Raw genomic sequence first — 11,605 nt, forward strand, 5'->3', positions numbered from 1 at the left:
GTGTGTGTGTGTGTGTGTGTGTGTGTGTGTGTGTGTGTGTGTGTGTGTGTGTGTACATACTATAAAGAAGCAGTGTTTGGGAAGGATGGGAGAAAATGAAAGCCAAATATTAATTCCTCTCCAAAGACTAGTGGAAATCCCTAGCTCTAATTAATTACAAGCCCAGAAAAGCAAACAGAATGATAGGACCATATGTCTAGAGCTAGAAGGGACCTTTAAAGGTCATCTAGTCTAAATCCCTCATTTTACAGGTAAGGAAACTGAGATATACTGAGGTTAAGTGACTTGCCCAAAGACACAGAGAAATCATTAGAAATGGAATTTGAACTCAGATCCTCTAAACTAAGTGCCAGCGCTGTTATTCTCCTTATCCATATGTGTGTACATGGGGTGTGCTAGATGTCTCAAACATACCCTATTTCAAAAGAAATTTAGTAGTTGGTGTCTCATTTTTTTCAAGTTTGCATTTTTTAAATAAAGTTGAGTTTTTAATTTGTTAAAGAGTTAAATTTAGTTTACTTGGTGTGATAAAAATTGAATACTTAATACTTACCTTTTTAAAAAAATTCCTGGGGGCATCCAGGTAGCACAGTGAGTAAAAGCACCAGCCCCAGTGTCAGGATGACCTGGGGATTGAATCCGGGCTCAGATACTTATCACCACACCTAGAAATAACTGGCTGTGTAACCTTGAGCAAATTACTTAACCCCAATTGCTTTAAAAAAAAATTCCTGAATGCACACTCTAATTAAATGTGCATACACCCTCTTCTCAGGCCACACATCCAATCAGTTACCAAATCTTGTCATTTTTACCTCCACCATGTCTGACCTCTGTCCTCTTCCTTCTACTCACCTGACCATCAAGACCTCATCCTCCACTCACCTGGACTACTACAATAGCCTCTTAACTGGTTTCCTTGCTTTCATCTCTCCTATATAGCTGCCAAAATGTGTGAGTCTGACTGCATCAACCCTGCCCCCCAACTCAAAAACTCTAATGGCTCCTTATTGCCCTCTTGGATCCAAAATAAGCTCCTCTGTTTAGCTTTTCAAGTCATTCACAACCTGGCCCTAATCAATCTTCCCAATCTTACTATACTACATACCAGAGGTGTTGATATTTAATATCAATTATTAATTAATATTAATGTTAAACAATATTTAACAAAATTTTATCAAAATAAAAATACAATAGAACATAGATAATGTTAATATGTGGTTTTTCAAGTCAATTTGTGGTCTGCAGGGATCCTTACATACAATTTGGTGGCCTGTTCCTGTTTAAGTTGGATACCATTGCTGCCTACTACACACTGACTTCTTGCTGTTCCTCACACACATCTCCCGCCTCTGCACTTTTGCACAGGCTGTTCCCCGTGACTGTCATGCACCCCCACTTCACCTCTATCTCTTACAACCCTGTTTCCTTCAAATTTTGCTCATGTGAAACTTTCTACAGAAAGTCTTCCCACATCCCCCTCCCCTGACACTCACAACTAGTGACTCCTCCCCAAAAATGTACCTTATATTTATTTTGTACATTCTTAATTATATACATGTTAGCCTCCCTGATAGAATGGAAAATCCTTGAGGGCAAGGACTGCTCCACTTTTGTCTTTGTATGTTCAGTGCCTGGCATCTATTAGGTGCTTAATAGAGTCTTGTTGTAGATTGACTGACTGTGGATAAATGTGATTGAATTGCAGAGCATGGAATGTAGACCAGTAGACCCAACGAAGAGTCCATTACAGAATCTGGTAAAAATGAGCACGCTTAGGCAATTCCCAACCCCTGCTTTTTTTCAGGTTAGAAGAGCTTGATTTGACAGTTGATAAGTATGGAAAGAGGGATCAAGGGGAGTGAGAGACTATGGAATAAAGGAGAGGAGGAAGAACTGAGAGTACCAGAGGTAGAGGAACAGGAATTAGCACTACTGGGGGAATGGCAAACTCCTTACATTTGGACATTAAATGAAGCAATGAGAATTAAGATGTAAACAGCTGGGCACTTCTAGAACCAAGACAGCAGTACCAACCTTCCCCTTTCTCACCGCCTAGGCCACAAGCTAGGGTCACACAGAAAGGGCAGGACCAAATCTCACACTCACTGAACTATCTAGGTCTCCATGGCAGACACACGTACCAGGGGAACATCTTGGACTTCACCTCCCATCTTCCATCCACTCTCCCTTCACGAGCCTCCAGCAAACGTGTTTGCTCTCTTTGACCTTACTGGGTACCTCCAGCTTGGGACCAGAACTGCCCAAAGTGAGGACAAGAACAGGAAACAACCAGCAGCTTCACTTGGCTCCTTACCTGGCTCATGTCTTTGACCTCAACCTCTTGCTCCATCCTCATTGCATTGGCTTTCTCTAGGAGATTCTGTGCCCTTTCCTTGGCCTCCTCCTCCAGGTCATTGAGCTTCCTATTCTTCTGCCGTACCATCTCCTTCTGTTTCATCATCTGCTTTCGAAGGGTCACTGCATTCTGGGAGAGATCAGTCCATCTCAGCAGGGTGTGTGGAGGGGTGTCTTATCCATTTTTTAATATCATAGATATAAAGGTGAAAGGGACCTTGAAGTCCCACTGAGGTTGGGATTGTTGCCTAAATATTTTGTCCTGGGGCTGATCTCTCCAATTTGCTCCAATGGGATTTCTACTCCTCACTCCATCTGATAACCAAGAAGCAAAAAGTTTCATCTCTTAGCTCCGTCCTCACCAATGCCCTTACTACTCGTAGTTTCTTTGGTCATCATTCTAGCTGAGCTCTTCTGCCATATTTTTAAAAAATGAATGTTCCTTAGAGTTCAGTCTAACTTTCCATCCCTTCCCTCCTTTGGGGTCTTTTAGTCTGAGCTCCCATTTATTTGGTGAGAAGCCACCTCTCCTGCAACACATCCCCAAGCCACCAGTGGATCCACAGAGGCTAAGTTGGCAAGGTTAGCTACCAAGACATCAGCCTTTTCCTTTTTGTGAGCTTCTTCAATGGTATCTCGTTCTTCTTTGGTAAGGACTCGGGAAGCAAACTTGATCCGTTCAAACTCCTCAGGGCTGATGATAAGAGACTCCCCTGAAGGGTCTTCTGTGGGGACTCTAATGGGAGGCATAACCAAAAGTGGAGACAAAAATCAAAGGGGAAGAGAGAGGGAGGAAAGAAAAAAGGAAAAGCATGAGTATCTCTCTCTCTCTCTCTCTCTCTGTCACACACACAAACACACACATACACATACACACACACACACACACACACAGAAAACTCACACCTAGGGCTTCCTTGCTCCTTTCTCCTGTTCCTACCACAGTGCCCACCCCCTGGCACACAGTCAGCTCCTCAATATGAGGAATTTCCACCCAAGTCAACTGGACTCAATAGGGAAAAGGGGTGAATATCATTATCGCAAGGAATTTTTAAAAAGGGAAGTTTAAGGGATGGATCTTCCCTCTAAATGGGCAGGATGAAGGCCAGCAGAGAAATACCTAAACATCCTTGTTCATCCAGCCCAGACAGAAGCTTTGAACACTAAATATTAATTAAAATCTCTGATCAACAATAGCAGCTGACATGTCTATAGACCTCTCCTTCCCAGCTGCCCAACGCACTCAACAAACCAATAACTAATTATAATGATTATAAACAAATGACATACATTAAAGGTGGGGGAGGGAGCAGTGGGGGGGGGGTCACCTAAGGAATGAAGCTGCTTCTGGGTGAGGCATTTTAACAGGCACACAGGAATAAGACGCAGTTGCTTTGAGACAGGAAGTGAAACCTCATCTAATAAAACCAGTGGGGGGATTCCAGGAGGCAGACAGAATGAGAAAGCATATTTGGGATTTGGCCAGGACATCGAGGTTAACCAAGTGGCGAGGCCCAATGGAGGCTTGCATCTGGAATAACCAAATATGCTCAGAACCTAAGATAGTACACCAAAGGTCCTAGGTATGGATCAGTACCAGGTTAATGTGCCTTCTGATGGCCCTAAAATATAACAAACAGTCACCTTATCTAACTGCCCCAGACCTCAGACCTGTGGATGGCTCTCAGGACTACTAAATAGGAATGTGATGGGCTTAGGCTAAGCAAGGATTCCAGAACTGGAAACATGAGTAACTGAAGAGACAGCTCTTGGGGCAGCATCTCTGGTCTGTCTCCCTGGACCATTATTTGCTGGAGCTGTGGGGAGTACAGGACCAGAGCAGGAGGGAAGGGAATGGACAGTTACAGAGTTAGCTGAGTACCAGCTACTACAAAGAAGTGGCTCATTTCCAGATTCCTAGCCAGGCCCACATCTAGGAGGAGGGGGCCAGGACAAGGAGGGAGCCACCAGGAAACAGTGCTGAGCTAATCCCAAAGGAACCTAGCATTTCCCATTTGCGGCCAGCCACTCTGGGAAGAAGCCAAGAGGTTAATTAGGCAGCTGGTCAGTTTTCCTTTGCATCAGACTCTTAAGGCACCAGAAAGGAACTGACTCATCCAACTAATTTCCCTTTACCAAGAGCACCAGTGGAAAGGGGAGAGGAGGAGAAAGGAGGAGAAGGGAGGACACAAGCATAGCATGAGCCCTTCCCCTCTACTAGCTCCTAAGCTCTACAGCCAGCTGCAGGAAATGGGAAAGAAAGAACATGGAATCAGGAGACAACAGGAAAAGACAATGTATACAGCAGGGATGAAAAAGCAAGACCCTAAAACAAAAGGGAAAAACCAAAAAGCACAGGAGTGGGAGGAGGAGTGATAAGATAAGACAAGGCGGGAGGGATCCTCTTCTCATCTCAATATAGTCCCCTAAGCCAAGATGAGAGAGGGAAAATGGAAGGGTAACTGGGCTCAGCTACTTACACCAGATCCCGGATCATGTCTCGAGTGATCAACCGGATGGTCTCCGGCTTGTGGGTCCAGCCCAAGCTCTTCTGGATACTTTGCTTGTCCCTTAAAAGCACGATGGGGCTCTCACCGCGGACCTTCTGGGAGGGCTGCAAGGCCAGAAGGGGCATCTCACTAGCTGGCCACATAAACTTCACACCCTTTTTTCACCAATTTGAGTCCCACAGAATCCCCTCACCTGGGCTCTCCAACCACCCAACAACCAAGCACTAAAAGATAAACTGAGGCCTGGACTTTATAGACTGCAAAGAATGTTGGATCCTGGGGAAAACTAGGCCATGTTCTATTTGGAAACGACCAAAAGTTTTTTGTTTGTTTTTTAACATTTGCCCTCTCTTCCTCCTTCATCCCCTTCCCCCACCCTTCCATGAGAGTCCTATTCAGTAGCTGCTGAAGAAGAATGCCCTACTTCATAACACACTTCTCTACCTCATGATATACTTTGGAGAGGATATCCCTTTCATTCCCCAAAGAACAGGGGAAGATACTAATGTCTGCAGTATTCCATTGTTTGAGGGGAGAAGCATAAAACTTAGGAGCTGGGGATAAATGTAATGATCAGAGTCAGGGGTGGGGAACCTGCATCCTGGAGGCTGTCTAGGCCCTCTAGTGTGGCCTTTTGACTGAGTCCAAGTTTTACAGAACAAATCCTTTTATTGAGGAGATTTGTTCTGTGAAGTTTGGATTCAGTCAAAGGGCCAAATCTATGTCTTGAGGAGCTAGAAAGCCACATGTGGCCTCAAGGCCCTTCCCCACCCCTGAATTCTAACCCAACTCTCATTTTACAGATGAAACCAAAGCCCAGAAATGTTAAGTGACTTTCTCAAGGTCACACAAAAAGACTAGTAGTAAAGCTGAGACTTGAACTAAGAATCCTTTGATAATCTATTGTAATTTTTTTTTCTTCTACATGACACTCATGAGTTCTAGCACTCTGGGTTTGGTGAAGAAGCTAAGGGATTCTCTTGAACTGCTGAGTTAATTTGATTTCTCTTTTTCTTCCCCCTCAGTGATCCAAGATTCCCCAGTTTACAGTATGGTGTTAAATCAACTGATCTAAACCAAGAGAATTCCTCAGTAACTTCTCTGAACACTTATCAAATCAAAAACAGAGAGCTGGAAGGGACTTTAGAGATTAGCCTCATTTTCCAGATGAAGAAACTCAGGATAGCAATGGACTTAGAACCAAATAGCAGGAAGGACACATATTAGACAGAATTATCCTGACAGCATTGACTGGGGGAAGCTGCGGGTGCTTTGTCCCTGGAGGTCCTAAGAAATAGGAGAGATGTTCATTTGTGTGAAATGCTATAGGCGTGGTTCTGCCCAGCAGCAGAGAGAGGGTTGGAACAGATTTTCTCAAGGGCCCTCCCAGGCATAGGAATCTGCTTTCCAAATGCTGTTCCTCTAAGATGCTGCTGCCACCTGGTGCCTGGCCTGGGCTTCTATGTGGGTATCAGACTGTGGGAAACTCCTGCCACCTACTGCCAAATCCGGGCCTTCTGTGGATTCCAATGTTTTTCCACCCCCAGGTATTCAGCCCAGGGTAACAGACCAGAAGGCAAGACTCTCTCCTCATCGTTCCATTCTCTTACCAGAAGAGGCTGTTCACTGTCCAGACCTAGCCAAGTCCCACTGCTCACAGACCAGGTACAGGTTTGATTTTTATCAAGTGAAACCACATCTCCTTTTTCTCATCAATAGGCATATTGACAAATGCTAGGTGGGAATTTGGCAGGCTTCTCAAAGGAAGCATGCTTAGGGAAAAAATCTGGAAAGATTTTACAATTCCTCTCTGGATAGTTCAGGTCAGGGACATTGGTGCTACTCGGGAAAATTATTAGTGACCACCTTCTACTCCCCACCAGAGGTACTTCTTTCATCTTTTTCCTTCCCTTGCTTTCCCTTTTTCTTCTACTTTCCCAATTCCCTCTCTTTTATTTTCTGTTTCCTCCCCTACTTATGCCTTAGACTTCACAAAGGTGCTCATGGGCATTGCTAAATTCTGCTACTGGCACTCAGGACTCAAGAAATTGGTGACCCCTGGTTCAGACCATATTTGCAAATAGTCACTGGCCCAGCCTCCCAAGGAAAAGAATTCTATCCAATGGAACTGTAGGAAAGGAAGTTAATTTCACAAAATCAAGGTATATTACAGCAGGAAAGGAAAGGAGTAGTCATTTCTTGAGTTTCACTCCTTTGGATGGAAAAAACTATAAAGAATAACAAAATGCTATTCTGTTACTTGCATGGTTGGTTTCTATTGGTCATTCTCAAATGTCTTCATCCCAGGACCCTCCCACCACCCTGCCTCCCTCCTCAAAAATGAGGCAATCTGGAATGTACTAATGGGCACCAAACAGCTCCTCTACCCTTCCTGTTGGCATTACAGCTATTCTTAAAGAATAGCTTCCCTGGAAAGCAGGGAAGGCTTGGGATGGAGAAAAATAAGTCACCTTGTTCACATGCCCAGTTCATTGTTGGCACTACTATAGCTCTGCCACTCTGGTCTCAGTGACTACCAAAGAGTATGTCCTGTGTTAGCAGGTGGCCTCATAAGTATTAATGGGCGGCAATCTAGGCCACTGCCTCAGGGGTAATCTGTGTATGTATTTCAACAAGAAGATCACAAAAGGGCTTATGGGGGATCACCAGCAGTAAGATGGGAGCAGAAAGTTACCTTGCCACCACCAAAAAGGCTCTCATCAACCTCAGAGTTCATGGCCTTGGTCCGGTAGCGGGTCCGGTTCCTGGACCTGTTGGAAGTGCTAGAGGAGGAGCTCAGGATGCCAGCTGCACTTAGTGGCTGGAGAGGTAGAGGGCAAGGGAGGAGGGAGGAAAGGAGGAAGATAAATTTAAGGTCACAAATATAATAACATAAGCTTAGAACAGGGCAAGCAAACATTCTACTAATAAGGGGGTTCTTAACATTTTTTGGTGTGATAGACTGGGACTTGGTTTCCTCATCAGTAACATCCCAGCAAAAGAACCTGAATAAATCCTGTGAGATGCAGTGTGCAAAGTCAAGGTGCTCCACTAGGCTGTGGGTGCCCACACGAGATCAAGGGACCCCGTCAGTGAGGACAAAAATCTCTATGATTGTGAAGAAGCCCAACAAAGGTACTCTAAGAGGAGATTGGGGTATCTCTTTCATAATCAAGGGAAACCCAGAGTTATGTAGTAAGCAGAAATGATGGAAGAAATGAGAAAGATTCTGTTTCAGTTCATCTACTACCCAGAAGACCACTTGTCTTCTTGAAGAGGCTTGGATAGAGTCTCACCATGGAGTCCAAGGGACCTGGGTCCAAATCAAATCTCTGACACTGGCTATGTGAGAACTGTAAGCTTTAGTTAGTCTATCTCTAAAATGGGAATATTAATACCTGTTGTACTTACTGTACATAAATCTTACAGGCTTATTATAAGACTCCAAAGAGATCAAATAAGTAACATGTAAATGTTATTTTTACTATATTATTGTCTTCTTGGCAATTCAAGTCCTCTCATTTTTCTTCCCCCAAATTTATGGTGCTTCCCTCCCACCTGCCAAGTGAAATACCAATTCCTCAGACTAAGCTTCAGGGCCCCTTCACCAACCATAAACCCCCATCTTCCTACCCTTGTTTCTTAAGAAAATCTGTTTATAAATCCAACTACATTAACTCCCACTTCCAAACTCAAACAGGCCATTCTTTCCATCTAGCATGCATTAGTCTAAGTCTTTCTTCTCACTCCAAACTCTGCTCTCCAGGAAGCTTTTTGTAATCAGGGAGACCAAAGTAAAAACTGAACAAACCTTGGCATAAAACCATAGACCAAAGAAAAGCAAATAGCTTCGATGATAGAACATCAGTAGGCTGGCAAGCCTATCCATGATTAATCCCACCCATTTCTGATGACTCCATTATTCAACAACATTTATGTAGTCAGTCATTCAACAAGCATTTATTAAACAATTATTGCCAGGCACTATGCTAAGTGTTAAGAATACAAAGAAAGGCAAAAAACAAAAAAACAAAAAAAACCCAGTTTCATCTAAAGAAACTTATAGCCTAATGGTGGAAACAATGTGTAAATAACTAGGAACATACCAGATATATTCAGTGCAGACAGGAGCTGATTTCAGAAGGAAGGTACTAGCAGTGGCAGAGGACTGCAAAGGCCTACTGTAGAAGGTGGGATCTGAGCTAAGTTTTGAAGGGAACCAGGGAAGCCAGGAGGTGTACAGATGAAGAGGGGGAGTACTCCAGGCATGGAGTCAGATAGTGCAAAAAAAAAAATAATGCACAGAGTCAGGAAATGGAGTGTCATATTCAAAGGCCGATTTCATGGTATCATAGAAAGTGCATACAGAGAGAAGAGTACCATGCAAAACACCTTAAAAGGTAGAAAAGGGTCTTAAATGCCAAACAGAGCATTTTATATTTGATCTGGGACTACTGAAGTTCACTGAGTCATTCTGAGGGGGACACGGTCAAACCTGTGCTTTAGAAGCAGGCTAGTGCTACAGAAGATAAAGTAATTGACCTGGAATGAGGAAGCCTTGAATATAACTGTAGACATTTAACTTCCGTCTACCTCGGTTTTCTCATCTGTAAAATGGGAATAATAAGAGCAGCTACCTCACAGGGTTATTGGGACAATAAAATGAAACATTTGCAATGCACTTTGTAAACCTTAAAGCTCTATAATAATGCTAGTTCAGCTTTCTCAAGAAATTAAGCCAGTAAAGGGAAAAGACTCATGGCAATAGCTACCAGAGATGGTAGAACCAAGTGAGGGGAAAATACGGACATGCTTATAAGTACAGGAAAATATCCTAGGGAGAGACTGAAGATCTCCACCCTCTCTCTTGAGCACACTGATTTAGCATCCTGTCATCTCTCCCTCGGATTTAGAACAGCAATAGGGGAATTTTTTTACCCTCTTCCTCATACTCCAGGAGCAATGGTGGTTCTGCCTGACTCTGTCACCCAACTCCCCTAGTCATGGAGACCAAATGAGCAATTAGGAGTTGCATATCCTTTAAGGATGTTTGGGAGACTGAGGGGAGAAGCAGGAAAAGCCAAGGTAATAACAGGGCTTGCAAACAAAGAGTCAGAGGACCTGGATTGGAATCCCACTTCTGACACCTATTACCTGTGCAACTTTGGGCAAGTTACTATAATGGGGAATTGGCCAATGAACCCAACCTGGGCATGCAAAGAACATTTGGCTGATGCAGCCCCCACATGGGTCTAGTCTGGTAACCATGTGATAAAAAGGAGTCTCAATGAATGGCCATGAAAGTGAAAGTAGGGTTTGTCCAAAAGGCCCTAGTCATTCCTGGCCTATGCCTTCTGGTCTGACTCCTTCCTAACAGTGACAGAAGAGAAATAATGCAGTGAGAGGAGAGGCCTCAGGTGCAAACATGTAGCCCATGAAAATAGGCCTGGGGTCTTTGTCTCCGCCTTTTTTCTCTCTTGTTTTAGGTGAAGGAAATTGGAGATGACTTTGACCCCATGATCTTTGAAAGGCCAGGAGAGCAATCCACCAAGAGGTCATGAAGCAGAGTCCATATAGCAAGTTTTGTAGCCAACCAGTTCAGAACTGAGATCCTAAAAAGAGACCTTCAATATGTACCAGCCACAAGGCATTAAAGACACCCCTTTTCCACTAGTACCTCAGCACTGTCCCTAGAATCCTGAGGGGGGCAATGTAGCATCTAGTCATAGGTTCCAAAGATGTTTATTGTTGGGTGGTAGAAGGGAAGAAAAGCATTTGGAACAAAAAAAATTTTTAAATAAATGTTTAAAAAATATTAATTAGGAAATATTTAATAAGAAGTTAATTTTTAAAAGATGTTTATTGAGTACCTACTATGTGCAAAGCATTGCTCTACCATCACCTGGATCAGACTAGACATCTCAGCAGATGGTAACCTGTAACTGAGCCTCATGGCAGCACCCAGGGCCTCTAGCCATATACAATCCAATCAGGGCTATAGAAAGTCCCCTTTTCCTGACTTCCTGGCTCAGCCAGGGGTGTGATGAGGGCAAAAGGGCAGTCAGAGTCAACCCAAATAGAACAAACTAAAATTCCTTGTGCTCATTAAAAGGTAAAGGTTGAGAAACAGATTTAAGATCAGTGGAAAGCAGCTATCCTCTAGCTCCACCCCCCACTTCTGCTGTCAGTCCAAGAGATAGAAAATGGAATGAGAAAATTAGCTGAAATTGCCCAAGCTGGGGTTGAGTTTAGGCACTGGGATTAATTTCCCAACTGGAAGAGGTCTAAGACATTGGAACATGAAGAAAATGGTGAATTTTTGTTCTATAGTGACCTTGAAGAAAAAGGAAAAGAAGGGGCCCTGGCAACTCCATGTCCTTCAGGACAAGAACAGCATATAGTTTAGCTCGATTAAAGGCTACTTGACAAAATAAATATACAGGGAGGCAGAGTTTGAAAGGGAAACAACAGTCAACCATTAAATTGCAGCTGGAAGAGGGAGTGGGAGGCTCTTAGGGCCCCTCAAGGACACAGGAGGCAGGGCTATTGGAGGAGAGGTGTTGGATCCAAAGTCTTAGGACATGGGTTTCAGTCCTAGCTCTATCATTTCCTACCTGGAGCATGTCTTTGGGCAGGTCTCTTAACCAACCTGAGCTTCAGATTCTCATCTTTAAAATGAGGGGGGTTACTAGATGACCTCTGAAAGTGCCTCTAGCTCTAAACCACTAAGTACTATA

At 43.7% G+C, this 11,605-nt stretch overlaps 1 protein-coding gene across 1 annotated transcript in view; it reads right to left on the reverse strand.

The window, feature by feature from the left end:
• The window catches only part of CFAP45 (cilia and flagella associated protein 45), a 35,326-nt gene extending 27,435 nt beyond the window's left edge, over positions 1-7,891 (reverse strand). The window contains exons 1-4 of the mRNA XM_069062834.1: positions 7,564-7,891; positions 4,839-4,972; positions 2,950-3,094; positions 2,318-2,488 (exon numbers count right to left, since the gene is read on the reverse strand). Coding sequence (XP_068918935.1) covers positions 2,318-2,488; positions 2,950-3,094; positions 4,839-4,972; positions 7,564-7,788 — 675 coding nt within the window. The 5' untranslated portion in view covers positions 7,789-7,891. The remainder of the gene's footprint in view (positions 1-2,317; positions 2,489-2,949; positions 3,095-4,838; positions 4,973-7,563) is intronic.
• Positions 7,892-11,605: the final 3,714 nt, after the last annotated feature.

Source organism: Petaurus breviceps, unplaced genomic scaffold (genome assembly GCF_028583685.1).
Source record: "Petaurus breviceps papuanus isolate PSGF00001 unplaced genomic scaffold, PetGlider_PUasm1.0 90510, whole genome shotgun sequence".
NCBI lineage: Eukaryota > Metazoa > Chordata > Mammalia > Diprotodontia > Petauridae > Petaurus > Petaurus breviceps.